General features: G+C 31.8%; 1 protein-coding gene, 1 non-coding gene and 1 pseudogene across 8 annotated transcripts in view; 2 read left to right on the forward strand and 1 right to left on the reverse strand.

The window, feature by feature from the left end:
• ACAP2 (ArfGAP with coiled-coil, ankyrin repeat and PH domains 2) overlaps positions 1–15,468 on the forward strand; it is a 127,081-nt gene that overhangs the window by 84,882 nt on the left and 26,731 nt on the right. For 2 of the 7 annotated variants that reach the window (XM_033127626.1, XM_033127667.1), the window contains exons 9-12: positions 3,540–3,614; positions 5,164–5,175; positions 8,467–8,579; positions 12,762–12,782. In XM_033127626.1, coding sequence (XP_032983517.1) covers positions 3,540–3,614; positions 5,164–5,175; positions 8,467–8,579; positions 12,762–12,782 — 221 coding nt within the window. The remainder of the gene's footprint in view (positions 1–3,539; positions 3,615–5,163; positions 5,176–8,466; positions 8,580–12,761; positions 12,783–15,468) is intronic. The other 5 variants (XM_033127637.1, XM_033127677.1, XM_033127657.1 and 2 more) reach the window with 3 other exon arrangements.
• Positions 4,353–4,513, forward strand: LOC117014605 (U1 spliceosomal RNA). The gene has a single exon (XR_004421549.1). It is a non-coding gene; the product is annotated as a U1 spliceosomal RNA (small nuclear RNA).
• Positions 11,209–11,363, reverse strand: LOC117014759 (uncharacterized; annotated as a pseudogene).

Consider the following 15,468-nt stretch of genomic DNA (forward strand, 5'->3'; position numbering starts at 1 on the left):
ACCAAAACGTCACTACACTACTTATCTCTGTGCTAAGTGCCCTGTCTAGGTATATAAATTGACATTAGGTTTGTTTGCATGTGATAGGAAACTGAAAACAGTAGCTTCAACAAGATAGAATTTTATTTCTCATGTATAAAGTCAAAGGCCTGGTAGGGTTGATCTGCAGGGACCCAGACATATTATATTTTTTGATTCTACCTCGTGGTTCAAAGTGGCTGATCAACCTTTACCCATCATACCACAATTCCTACTAACCGAAAGGAGGAAGGGGAAAGAAAGATGCAGTCCCTCTCTTTAGGGATATTTCCTGGACATTGTACACTTCTGTGTACATCTCAATGTCATAATGGCTGCAAGGAAAGCTGGGAAATATAGACTTACTGCTAAGTTACCATGTGATCGACTAGAATTTGGGCGTTTTATTGTTAAGACAGGAGAGAAAGTGGATATTGGGGGGCAGCTAGCTGTCTCTGCCACATAATGGAGGGTCAGTATTAATAGGGACATATAGATAGGCCATCTAACCCAGGCTGGGGAGGAAGGCAAGACATAGGCTTTAGGTACTCCCCAATCTCATCAAGCATTAGATTGTACCCTCACCTTACATTGAGCATAATTTACAAAAAAATGAGTTGGATTGTAGTTGACTAGTTAAAAGAATTGTATATTTTAGGCATTTATTTCAGTTTTTCAGTTTTTCCCCTCCCACCTCTCAAGTAATTTTGCAGGTCTTGAAAACGATTGAAGCCCTGGTGCTTGTAGTGCCCAGTGGATAATAAGGCCTGTTTGGAGGTGGCCAGTTAGGATATTCTTTCGGTAACTCAGTTATGAGATAACGGCATCTGGAACTAGGGTCATGGCAGTAGGGATGGACTCAAATAGATAGAAATGAGCGATATGTAAGATATAGCCAATTTGAGGGTAGTGAGACATGAGGAGTTCAGGTTTAAATGTGTTGATTTTTGAGCATATCTAAGTGGATATCTAAGTGGATGTATCTGGAGCTCCAGAGAAAGATAATAGGCTAGAGGAGTCAGTAGCAGATAATTGCTAACTGAAACCACAAGAATGGGTGAATTGACCTAAGGAGAGTTAACAGGTATCAGAATCATGGAGCTATTTTTTTTTAAAATGTAAGTCCCATGCTTAAAGATTTTGATTTGGTAAGTTAAAGTCAAGGTTTACTAGTATAGTGTAAAAAGAAAATCTAGTTTGGGACAGGGCCCTAAGAATGACCAACTTTTAAGAGATGGCTAGGTAAGAGGAGCTCCATGAAAACAAAATGAGAGAGGGGTTAGAAAACTGGGAGACTGTGGTAGCACAGGCTAAAGAAAGAGGGTCTCAAAAAGGAGGGGCTTGTCATCAGTACAAATATTGGAGAGAAGATCAAGTAAACCTAGGACTGAGAACCACCTATTGGGTTTAGAAGCAAGAAGGTTACTAGTTACCTCTGTGAGAGTTGAGGGTCCTAGCGGCAGAAATTCTAAACTAATTTAGAATTAGAAAGCTAAATACAGTGGGTAGGTGAAAATGAAATGGGCAAGTAGAAAACAGGGAAGAATATTCAAGGAGTTGTGTTATGAAGGAAAGAGAGAGGTGGTAGGTAGAATGGAATGTGTGTTAGAGGAAAGTTTTATTTCACGTAGTCTGATTTGCATAAATTTAAAAGTGGATGAGAATGGCAAAAGTTGAAAAGCAGAAAGTGATGGTATCTGAGGTGCTGGAAATGGAAGGGATTCAGAGCACAGGTAGAAGATTGGGGGCACCTGGCTAGTTATAAGAGCTGTTATACTCGTAATGTCCAACACAAATAGAAACATGGGGCATATCCTGCTGTGCTCCAAGCTCTCTCTTCCTGATGTCGCCAGCATCTAGGAGACTGCTCAGCTTCACATCTCCCCAACTCATACTTCCCCCAACCCTCTTCCAAGTTGAAAAATAATTTTTTCTTTATACTTCTGCCCCATCAGAGAGGGAGGGGAATTTTCCCCACTTTCTGCCGCAATAGCAGTGGGTTGGGATACAGCAGAGGAATTGACGACCAATTTGACAGGCAGAAAACTATTACTTGCATTGCAGTACTATGTGGAAAGTACATGCACTCAAGTTTATAAATATTAGTTTGAATCTTGAGGGCTGTCTTGTACTGTACTTTAATCTGAATGAATAAATAATATTTATATGCCATTCAATTAAAGGCTGTAAAACCATGGTATAATGGTTGTTTCACTTATTCAGTATAAAAAACTACTGAGGACATTTTCCTAGGTCAGCATGTACAGCATTACCCATTAAATCAATGTTACATGTTACTAAGGTATGTATGTATTAGATCCTAAAGTGGAGTAGTATAGTTACGATCTAAATCAAATATTTTATAATAGTGATAGTTCTGTTTCAGTGTGTTTTCTTTTTGTTCTTTATTACTATTCAGTGATACTAAGATTCTGTGGCCAGAATTATTCTCCTGTAGAAAAAAACATCATTTGTGACAAAGTGAATAAAGGATCAAATAGTTTTTTAAGAAGACTTTTTTCAATTCAGCTTTTAAAGGATATCAATTAAAACATTTGGACGTTTAATACTTTATCTTTCATATTCCTGTTGATATTTACATTTTTTGTTTATTCATTGATCATACATTACTCAGAGGTCATGGGGGTTCAAAGACGTGACATGCATCACAGTCTAGAATAGTAGAAGCATATAATGGAGTGTTTTATAACCCATTTGTTTGTTATTCCAGCAAAGAGAAGCTCAAGCAGTCAGTACATTTTGTCATAATACTGGAAATCAGATACTTCTCTTTTGATGGAAAATCGTCTTTTCTGATGGAAAGGAACAAGAAAGAAATGGGTTTATTATTTCATAAGTTTTTTGAGCTTTTAAAAAAGAATCTAAAATGGGTGATTTTTTAATACCCTGGTCTTATGAATGATTACTAGTCTATTATTATCACTAATATTTTTTAGCTTTTTCTTTTACCTGGTGAATTATTGTTCTACCTTTTAGGTTTGATTATACCATTAGGAAGTTAACTTGAAAACATGAAGCATCTTGAGTGATGAAAGTCTTGTTACGTTGAACTTGTGAGAGTGGGCCTGCGCTAGCTTAGCTGCTACTTTTTTCTGTTTTGGAAAAAAATCACCAGTGTATCTTCTTTCTATCTTTGATTGTAACTACCAGAATTGCTGAGTGGGACAGCAGGTAACTTAAGCTAGAGTCGTTTTTTTTTTATTCAAGAAGAGAACGTGTTATCACTGTTGTGTCCTTTACAAGGCCTCTTGTCACATTTTCTTGAACTGTGACTGTTCTTAGAAATGTTTTCCCTAGAGGAGTTAACAGATCTTCTCAAAGAGAAGAGGATTTGATACTAGGGAAAAAAAGAACCCAAAAAAAGACTTCCACTTTAAAGTTGTAGCCGGAGTGCCTTTTGAAGTTAACTTAAATTGACTGACTTATTGAGAATATGATTTTAAAAAATAAGCATACTTTTTTTAAAGTCTGTATAATTTTCTCCTTTTCCTCTTTTATAGTTGGATCAATTGGTTGTGGATGCAGCAAAAGAGAAAAGAGAGATGGAGCAAAAACATTCCACCATTCAGCAAAAGGTACTTGAGGGGAAAAATCAAAGAAGATTAATTTCCATTTTACACAATTATTTGATTATTGGTTTCAGCAAGATGCCATTGTGTTAGAACAAATCCTTTGAGGTGCTTAAATAGTTAAAATATATGGATTAATCCCTCCTTTTTTTGTGAAAAGTGAAATCGTTTTCAGATGTTCTGGCATTTATTTTGTTATTATTTTACATCAGAATATTTGGAAGCCGTGCTCTTGAACCAGTTTATAAAAATGTCAATCTTAATTTAGGGCCTTTAACTTAAAAGTGGCCCTTCGTTAGCATTTAAAACACTATTTATAGTTTCAGTTAGGAAATCACCAACACCTGTAAAAGCATGTTGGGGTAGGGCTGCGGTGGGGGCAACGTGGAGGAGAACCCTTAGTATCAGTGTGTGTGTTTGGTATTCTGGACTTTCCAGCTACAGTGACTGTATGGCAACACTCCCCATCTCTCATGGGATGCTGAAATGTCACTTGCATTTCTTGCTAATTTGCCTAAGCTTAGCTAAACTGACATTTGAAAAACATTTCTAAATAAAACTTTAAATATGAAACCAGTTTTTATTTCTGTGTGCTTAAAGCTTTGAAAATGACACACCTGGAACCCAACCTAATAATATTTTATCCTATATAGTTAGGGATTTTTTTTTTAATGTAGTAATCTAAAAATAAAAGAGAATTGGAGGTTGCATGTAATAATACAAGTATGAGACAAGATGTCTTGTATACTTCCCTGTCATGGGAGATACCATGATTAAGAAGGTGGTTTTGACAGGGCGAGGCTTATCCATTGCACTCTGGATGTGCTGATCCCTGCAGTTTTCCCAAATGTGGGAAACTCAGCTGCATAATTTGTGGTAGCGGGAACTGCATTCGTACTTTCCTCTAAAACAAAAGAAAAAGATGCCTCCTAGCATTGCTTTAAGAAATCTGTTCCTTTGGTGTTGCGTGGTCAATCAACTTTTATTATGGTTTATTTAGATTTAAACTGCCAGTAAACTAGATCTGATGTAGAGCATACCAGTGAGAAAAATGAAAGTAAAATCAGTAATAAAAGTAAGGAAAATTTTATTGATGATGGATTATTAATACTCAAAGAGAAACATTGTTTAAAAAAGCGAAGATTGTCTACCACACCATCTTAAATTAAATTAGAAGTGTCTAGCGATAGTCAGGCAAGACTAACCTGACTAACCATGTTTTGTTTTGCTTATGGTTAAATCACTTTTGGTTGGGTAACTTATTTTAATGATATTACCATGAAAAGGTTATTAAAAATTGGAACCAATCATTTCTAATTAAAACAAGATCTTGATATTTGTAGAAACATGACTATATGCTTAAACTGAATTATTTGATGAATGTTACACGTCTTTTAATATCTTTCACTGTTATCTATACAACTCAAAGGTGTAGTTGATTATTAAATCTAACTAATTTATTTGATTTAAAATAATAGTCAATTACTGTTTTCCTTTAAAGAAAGTGCTCATTATGTATACTTACCTTTTTTCTGCCCTTAAATGCTGACACAAGGCTGCATTACAGGTAAAAAAAAAAAAAAAAAAAAAAAAAAGGAACAAAAATCCAGTTAACTAAAAATTAAGAGCAAGTACATCTAATGTAATTATTTAGATTTTTAAGAATTGAAGTTAAAGAAATAATGATGCTGTGCACATTCATGCAAACTATTTTTTAAAATGTTGCCTCCCATTCCCAGCAGGCAGCACTGGGTGAGAGTTCCCACTGCTCCTTGCTACTTCATTGTCTTGTGAGAGTTTTTAATTTTTGCCAATTTTGGTGGGTAGATTTTGAAATCTCATTGTGGTTTTAATCTATGCTTTAGTCATAAGTGAGCTTGAGCACTGTCCCCTATGTCTGTTGTCATTTGGATATCCTGTTTGTGAAATGTCTGTTAGTCGTTTTCCCATTTTTTTCCATCAGATTGTCTAACTGCTGATCAAATTCTTCATATATTCTGATATAAGCTCCCTTTTGGGGTATATGTGTTTTTAATTTTCACGCAGTTTTTTTAATGTCTTACGGTTTTTTTTTTTTGTGTGTGTGTGTTTGTGATTCTTTTTTGTGTTTTGTTTAATAAATTCTTTCCAACACAAGATCATGAAGATGTATCTCCTATATAATGTTCTAAGTGTTTATAGATTTGCCTTTAAAGTTCAGATCTTTAATTCATCTGTAATTGGTTTTTTGTTTATGATGTGAGGCAGAGATCCAATTTCCTTTTATTCTCACATTGGTAGCTAGTTGATCCAGAATCAGTTATTAAAATATTTGTATTTTCCTTACTACTGTGTGTTTTATCCTCTGTTATACATCACATTTCCATACATGTGAGGTCTGTTTCATTGGTCTTTTTGTCTTAATTGTGCTAATACTATGCCGTTTTAATTATTTTAGCTTTGTAGTATATGTTGATATCTGACGAAACAAAGACTTCTACCTTGTTTTCTTCAAAAGTGAATTGCCTAAATTGTGCATTTCCATATAAATTCAGGAGCAGCTTTTCAGGTTGCATAAAAATAGCTTTTGGGATTTTGATTGGGATTGCATTGGATCTATGAATCAATTTGGGGAATTGATATCTTTATTTTACAGTATCTTCTGATCCATGAGTTTGAAATATTTTTCCATTTAAGTTTTTTTAAATGTCCTTCATAAAATTTAATAATTTTCTTGAATATCTTTTGTTAGATTTATTCCTAGACAATTATAATGCAAATGTTATTATAAATGTTATCTTAAATTTTTTTCTTCCCTGTTCACTTGTGTTATATATTAGAATAAAGTTGATTTATTTTTTGTATTGGTTTTATGACCAGTAATCTTGTTAAACTTTCTTTAATACTAATTTATCACTGAATTCTTCTGGATGTTCTATGAATGAAGGCATATCATCTGCTAATAATGATAGTTCATTTTCCTCCTTTCCAATCCTTTGCTTTTTGTTACCGTGCTGGCTAGGACTTCCAACATAATCTTGAATCAAAGTGGTAATTAAAGTTCTTCTTGTTTTGCTTGCAATTGCAAAAGGGAAAGCTTCTATTAGATTGCCTTCATTGGCCTACCTTGGTCTTGCCTTCTGGTACCTGGGCCCCACACCAAAGTTTCAAGTTCTACTGGTGAGGCAAATGCCCTTAAGGTGGAAAGCTGGCTTCCTTCCTCTGCTTACCTCTTTGGCTTCCACTTTTCACTTAATCTTTTGCCTTTGAGTATTCCTTTCTAATTCATCAACTTATCAATATATTTAAATTCTAATGTTATATATTATATCCAGCATTATTAGTTGCTTTCAGTATAAAACCAAGTAATCTGTCATGTTTTATGTACTATAAACTATTAATTTGATATTAATAGTAATTAAGTAGAAGAGTTAATTTATCTCAAGAAATGTAGTTGAAAATTAGAATTCTATAGTGCACTGCACTTTCAAGGAAGTCTTATTTGATGTTTCAAGTAGCATCAGGGTTATTAAAAAACTGCCAGTGTTACAAATGAAATCTTTAGGATGTTGCCCAATTCAGTTGTATCTTTTGCTGACTTACTCCTGTCTGCATAAATAAATTATAGCCTCAAATAAATTTTAAGTGAGGCAATTAAAGTTTCCCTGATTTTTTTTTCCAAAGAAAAAAGTAGGAAGAAATGTAGCAATTCATTTACAGATTCTGTTTCATTTGATTATTTTGGATTATCATATCTTTTTATTGTTAAATGTTGAGACACGTCAGAAGAGATTTTGCTTTTGCTTTTGAATTTAGTCTATTTTCTTTTTAAAAAAAGTCTGTGTAGACTCTTAGATTTGGAAGGCTCTTAGATGAGTCTCACTCTGCCTCCCCGTCAGTGCAGGACCTACACATTCCAGCCATCTTGGCAGGTGGTCTCATCCAGCCTTTGTCAAAATCTTTCTCAAGACAGAAAGTTTACTACTCCTTATTAGGACAGCATTTTAATTTCGATCACAGAAGTAATTTTGAAAGTTCTGAGACTGATTTTTAAAGTTTTAAATTTGAGGATAACAGCCATCTTGCAGTTTTGTTCAAATTACTGTGGAAGTTCATCAGGAGCTATTTTAAATCTAGGATTTCTGATTTGAAAAGTTCGTGAATCCTTGAAAGAAAATTGAAAGTTTGAATTGCATTCAAGTGAAGATTAGAATGGTGGAAGATCATGAGTGATTCTGTAATCCTCATAAAAAAGTGAGCTCAGCATAACCCACTTCAAACTGTGGTTCTTCTTTGCAAAACTAAATTTTATTTTAGGAAAAAAAATGCCTTTGTCTTATTTCTGAACTCCCAAATAGTGGGGTTATTACTCCTATCAGCTTAAAAAACTACTATAATATTAATATATTTAGAAAATAATGGTAAATTTAAATAATCCCAATTAAATATATCCATGTTTCGTTTTTTGTTGGCATATAATGTTGGGAAAATATGAAAACATTTTAAACATAACACCCTATATAATGTTTAGTTGTTCTCTGTCTATTTGTATACATATTATTTTGTACTTTTAATTACAGTGTATATACAATTTATATTTTGTTTTCTCTTTTAGAATATTTTTTATATAATCATCTGTGTTTCGTATCATCATGATAATAATTATTGCATAATAGTCCTCTGAATTGAAATACTTTAATATGTTAAAACATTTTTCTATTACCGAACAGTTAGGTCTCCCCCTTTTTGTGGATATGGTTGATAATAACTATCTTAATACTAAGCTTTTCTACCATTTGAGCTGTTTCTGTAGGATAAATATGTTGTCTAGGGAACTTAGTCAAATCATATGAACTTTTTTATGTGTCATTTTGTCTAGGATTTCTCCAGTGATGATTCTAAGTTAGAATATAATGTAGATGCTGCAAATGGCATTGTTATGGAAGGATATCTGTTCAAACGAGCCAGCAATGCTTTCAAAACTTGGAACAGGTAATATATTTCAAATACTAGTCTTAGTCTTTCCATATTCTCAATTTTCTGGCTTTTACTGTGATTTGGCAACTCTTTCCTTCATAATTCTTTAAATTGACAGTCCATAGTAATTTTCCTGAACCCGGTCCATTGAAGATAAGATGCCCTTCTAAGAAAGGGAACCTAAGAAGCAGTGAAAAATGACAACATGGATTCTAAATGATAAAATTTAAGCAAAGTTTAAAACAGGAAGCAAGGAGAATTTTTATAATGCTTGGTCTCTAGGGACTAGACCATTATAATAAGTAAAATTTGAATGTTAGCTACCTTTTATATTTGTTTTGAAATAAATCTGATTATAAATTATGTATTGAATATAATGGGTAAATAGGCCAAGTGAGCTTTTTTCCCCCTTTGTTTTCCTCCTCTATATGCTGTTTATGTACATTTTTACTTAGTGTTTACTTATGAATTTTAAGCTAGGTGATGCTGATCTTTTGATCTTTGCAACAACTTTAATAGACCAGGAGTTTTAAGAAATGCGATTGTTCTCATGTGAAGTGTGTGTAGCAGCTGAGGCTCCTTTATTCTAAACTTGATAGCTACCAAAAACTCTGAATATTGTTTGCTGAATTTATTTTTATAAAATATTAATACAATAAATGAATGTATAAAATATTTTATTGTATTTTCCCATGTATTAATGTAATAAAGTAGAATAACTTCAGACATTAAGGCATAAATAGAAGATTAGGTTGTCTCAGGATCATCCTTCTGAATGGCATTGTTCTTTTATTCAAGGGTGCCTCTTTTTTGCAAAAAACAAAAGTAGAACACTTTTGTAATAATTGAGAGTATTGGGTTCTGGTTAATTGGTTTACTATTATATTGTTGGTTGAATCTATATATATGTTTTGCTACTTAAACAGGATATGATGCACTTAATGATAGAGAAGATTTTTTTAAAAATGTACATTAGCAAAATAAGTAGAATTTTCTTGGTAAGTTTAGTATACATTTTTGTTTAAATGGAAATGATTATGCTTGAATATTCAATATATTGAAATGGGTTCCTACTGCATTTATTTTGATTTATTGGTGATGAAGTCATATAGAAAAAACATTCACTGATATTTTCAAATGTCAATGATTTATTCAGTATTTCTTTAGAATTTGATACTGCTAAATGTTTAAATGGTACGTGATGTGTTTTATTTGAAATAATGTTTCTTTACCTGAGAATGAATATAAAATGGAAAGAATAATGATTATATATGATATAAAGCCTCTTTGAGTAATGTAGAACTTTAAAAATAATATATGACTATAGAAGGACCAATTAAGATGGTCTAGTGATAAATAATATTTCTAACTATTGTAAAATGAAAATGAAAAATTAAAACTCTGTTTTCTAAGCTGTAAAAATTAAGACAATTGTCCTTTAAGCCTTTTCTGTCAACTTGCCAATAGCCGGAGTAGGAAATTAAAATAAAAAATAGTGTGATTATCAAATTTTTATAATAAAGATATCTCAACCAATATAGTTTCATGAGGTAATGTTAGAATTGAATTTTAACCTTCAGATTTCAAAACAGCGTACTTAAAGTTAAACACAGTGAAAATAGAATAAATCCATAGAAACTATACCATTGTGTTAAGAAGAAATGAAATGAACTTCTATGGACACTCCAGTGAGAAATGATCTCAGACTTCAAAATGAAGCACAGTAAGTGTTAGTGGAAAATTGCATTGCCATTTAGGATGATAGAAGAAAATGAATTGATTTAAGCATGGACCTTTTTATTTTGTATTATTTGTTTCATGAATTCTATTACTTGGCATAGATATTAAAATGTAACTAAAATCAAGTAGGGAATAACTTAAATTCTCAGATACAGACATATTACCTACCATTTGCAAAGTGGAAAAGACAATAGATTTAGAAATGAGGCTGCTTTATAAAGGAGATGCCCTCTATATGTAGTAGAATGACAGTTATTGAGTGGAATCATGGACTGTAGTTCAGCATCCTAATTTTTAGTTAAGAAAGGGAGGTGGAGAGAGATGGTTGCTCGTTCAAGGTCACACAGCTGGCTTGTGACAAAATTGAAGTGTAAAACCTGACATTCTGTTTTTACTTAATACAGAAATTCAAAACTATATTTTGATAACACAAAATACTACTTCACCTATTAAAAAATAGCATAAAAACTTTTAAAAATTCTTCTTAGTCCATTTGCATTATTAGGGAAAATTATGGATAGCAAATTAATTTCATTTTCATGTGCTTTTAAAAAACATGTAAAACATGGAAACACTAGTAAAAAGGAGACTTGTAGAAATAGAGCATATAAACATATAAAACTCACAAACAAAAAAGTCAAAATCTTGTTAACAGAAATCTTGAATATTTTCTAGGTTATGGATCAGTAATTATAAAATGGAGAGGGAAAAAAGTAATCTATTAAATGTTACTTAGAATTTTCTTCTGCTTTCCAATTTTAAAAATTTAGAATGTATTGAAATTTCTTATATGAATTTTATTAAAAATCTAATCTCAGGAAATACTTGCAAATAATTTTCCTTTGCCATATAGTACTTTAGTGTCTAATGTACTTCTCTAATTAGTTCTCTACCAGCTTGACTTATTTAATACATTCTACTAGCCTCTGAATAAAAGACTGTGTATGTGTGATATTTGTGCCTTAACTTTAAAAATCCAGGAATCCACCTATGCAGAAAGATTTTTTTGCCCACCGTACCGTACTTCACTTGATCTTAGCCAAAAGGCCGAGAAGCGATGCCCCCGTTCTGTTTTTTTTTTTTTCCAGGTTGCTTGTGGGTTAGTTTTAGGGAACTTTTTTTTTTTGGTCATAGTCACCATGAGGCACCAATCATGATGACAAATTTGCCGTTATCTATAATTTTATGGAATAGTGGTAAAATAATTTTCATAATCAACTTTTTAAAAAGACCTCCTTACTTAGGGAAATGTGAATTTGATTGGGAATTCCTGGTAATTTTAAAACCTAATCCTGAAAGTATTATTCTGTAATTTGAAATTTAACTAAAGAGATCATATTGTGTGTGATGTAATTGAAGTAGCATAAGGAGTGAAATGTTTTATGTCTTATGTGAATTGTTGAACTTATTTTTGGTTAGTTTCAGATTTCTAGTTTTTGGTATCTCAAGATTTTTATATGTCTCTAATATATATTTTTCTGAAGACGTGAGGTCTACCAAAGTAATATTTCCTTATCAGGCGTTTCTCTCAGTGTGGCAGCTTCACTTCAGGCTCAAATCACTGCTAGATGGATTACTAATACCTATATTTCTTTTTGCTTTTCATAGTAAATTCAGGAAAAATGAATAAATAAGAAAAATAATTGAATATTAACATTATTTAGTAATAAACTAGTAAAAGTAATAAAGAAGCTAAATAATTATGTGCTATGCTCAGTCTTTGTTGAACTAGAAAATATAGCTGAAAGTGAAAAATGTATTACACAATTTCTTAGAGCAAAGTATTTTATATGCTAGTACAGGTATAAATTTTTATTTGTATTGTCTCTTTGTTTTCACAAAAGAAGTGTATACATAGATTAAAGATGAACTCTATTTATTTGTGGCCTTAGAGTCTCTGCTATCATATAATGAAAAGGGGGTGAGCCGGTAGGAGGGAGGTTTATTTTGCTGATAATATTTTATAATCTTTCTAATTCTTAATTAGTGATCTCACTTCCCTTATGAAAAGTTTTTATTTGTCTCAGGTTTATATAGCTATATCGGTAATGATATATAAGGGACAAATTATTAAGATGGGAAGGAAGTGTACTATCTATATTTAATACCTATAACGATAGAGACAGATGATAGAGGTATGCCCAATTGTGCTAAGTCCTACCAGAACTTTCTATACCATGCTACTTGGAGAAAAATTTTGAGTAATTCTGAAATATTTGCATTTTAGATTCCTAAGAGTTGGAATTAATTGTACAAATGCATATATGTATAATATGTGAACAAAATGCAACAGATATTTTTGACTATTTTGTTAGATTATAAGCTTAAGCTGTTCCTTTAATTCTTGCTTTATTTTCATATCATGCTAGTCTTTTGCTTATTTTGCACATTTGCGTTTTCATTCTTTTACCTCCTTTCCTTTATGTTTTAATCCTGCCCCATTTTTTCACATGACAGGAAAAAGCCCGATCATATCAGGTACCAAAATGGCTTTCTTCCCCTCATTCCTACCTTACTCCAGTTTCCTCTTTGGCACGAGAAAGCTCATAATTAATCTGCATTTCATTTGGATTACTTGCAATGGATATAAAATCTCTTATGTTTTAAATTGTAAAAAAGATTAAACATCTTATTTGAGGAATTCAATTCTACCTTTTCATTGCCCATCTCCTTAATTTACTTCTTTTATTTATTTTTTTAATTTTATTTTTTTTATGGAGGGTGCAGCTCACAGTGGCCCATGCGGGGATTGAACCAGCAACCTTGGTGTTTGTTATTAGCACCACCCTCTAACCAACTGAGCTAACAGGGCGCCACCCTCAATTTATTTTAATTTGGAAAAGAATATTTGATGTATTTATAGTTACTCAAAGAAGATAGACATTGAGAAATATGAATACCTTTGTATCTTTTTTTAAAAAGGGAAATAAGGTAGTAAGCGCTTTTCAAAAATTTCAACAGTAACTAGGAATTAGTACTTTTGGTAATAACCTTATTAGTTAGGTTGAAAGGAAACACTGTCAGTTACTAGATTTTTTTCATTTTGTTTTTACCATTTTGGTTGTTTTCCTTGTGAAAAATTAAGTTGAATTTGAAATAAAGGAGCATACATGTTCAAACTTGTAATTTTGTTAAACATTCATCTATTTGGAACCTATATGAATGTGTATAGTTTTAGCGATAAAGCTTCTACCGATTTAGAAATTTGACTTTTACTCATGTTCTTGATTTTAAGTGTAGTTCTGGGGAATGGTGATCAAACAGGGTAAAAGATATTTGATTTATGTTTTTAATAATGCCCCTTCTACCCCCCATTGTGTCATCTGGAAAGCTCTCATTGGTTTTTAAAATTTAATAATATTTAAATTGTTTCTGAATATAATATTTTGGTTTCAAATCTTTATTATATTGAATTATTTCAATTCGAGAGAAATATAAAGTAGTGTTTTATTTTTCTTAAAGAACCAAGGAATTTTTCTTTTTAAAACACTCATATTTTGGCTTTGGGGTAGCTTCTGAATCTTGTAGAATGTAGTGTAGTTGTCAGTATAATGCTTTCCAACATTTTTTTAAATTACCTTTTTAAATATCTTCAAATTACAGGTAGCATGAGCTTAAAATGTTAAGTAATTTTCCTGTATTCCATAAGCTATGAACTGTCTCATTTTTGCTTTTATTAGAATGTTAATAATAACTAGGATTTTTCTATAGGCGCAATTAAAAATTATATTCCATTTTACTTTCCTGATTAAAGTCGTGATCAGTGTAAATGTGTATAGTTATCTTTCTTTTTCTTTTTTTTTTTAATGGCAGCGGAGGGGAGATAGTGTCTTAAGATGTATATAGATCTTAGTAACTGAAAATTTTTTTCTACCTAGGGTACTTTATGATTTTATTCCTTAGGAGGTGTTGACAAATTAAGATGAATTTATGGTGTCTTTCCTGAGTATACAAAACCTGATGATGTGAGAAAGCTACCAGAGGCAGATAGATGACAGGAAAACTGGGTTTCAGAAATACGTATGATCATATATGATACGTAAAGTTAATCAGAGGAAATGGTCTCTGATTACTATTTTGTTAACTATTTTTAGGGGTTATGATCCTATAATGCAGCAGGTCAAAAGGAATTTAATTTTTGAAGACCTCAGAAGCATGAAAAGTTTACATGGTTGTATGGGAGTTTTTCCATTGTGCAATAAAGCTCTATGTAGTTTTTCATCAAAATATATGATTACTGTATTATAAAACATAATAAGAATTTTTATTAATATAGTTCATCCTACCTCAAATGATTTTTTGCAAAACACTTTAATCAGTATCAGAGATGGTTTCCATTGCATGTCATCCCATGTGGCAGGGCTGTACCATTTTGTTCGTAGGTATTTCCTTTAACATTTCTAACCAACTGTGTGTCCCAAAGAAAAGAAACCCAGAAGTTCTTCCTTTTCTAGCCTGCCTCTTGATGATTTGCGTTTAGAGGCGATCCACTTGGTTTTATCTAGATGCTACTTTAACAAATCTCTATTTTAATGGTAAAGGTGATACCTTTTTAAGTAGCAAGAAAACCTAACAATCTGTCTACCTAAAAATAGAAAAGCATCTAATCATTTTCTCAGCTTTGGAAAATTAACTTAATTTTTAAAAATAGAAATTTAAAATATGTTTAAATACAATTTCTAGTGCTTTGTATTAGTGTCAATGAAAAGGTAGAATATCTGCTAATAGATTAATAACTAATGTTTACAATAGAAATCATCTCACGTGAAACTAATTTTAATGTAATGACTTAAAATTAAATATTGTTTTACCTTTCATGCTTGATGAGAATTTTTGCTTCCTTTTATGAATGGCTTTTGGCTGTGTTTTTTTTTTTTTTGTCTTTAGGTCCTTTTATTGTTTTAATAAATTAGAATTCGTAAATATGCCATATGTAACTTAGATTTTTCTTCTAAAGAAGATTGTAAGTCAATTGTTTGCTTAATAATTTACAATACTGAGCAGAATAATATAAATCGTTGGATGCATCATTTTTAGTAATAACTTGGATTATTCTGCCTAGAAATATTTTCTATGAAAATAAGTCCAAATGAATTGGCGATTGTCTCCTGTTTGATAGCAGTTGTAAAATGATGATTTAATTTTCAGTTTTGCTTAACAAATC

Source organism: Rhinolophus ferrumequinum, chromosome 2 (genome assembly GCF_004115265.2).
Source record: "Rhinolophus ferrumequinum isolate MPI-CBG mRhiFer1 chromosome 2, mRhiFer1_v1.p, whole genome shotgun sequence".
Taxonomy (NCBI): domain Eukaryota; kingdom Metazoa; phylum Chordata; class Mammalia; order Chiroptera; family Rhinolophidae; genus Rhinolophus; species Rhinolophus ferrumequinum.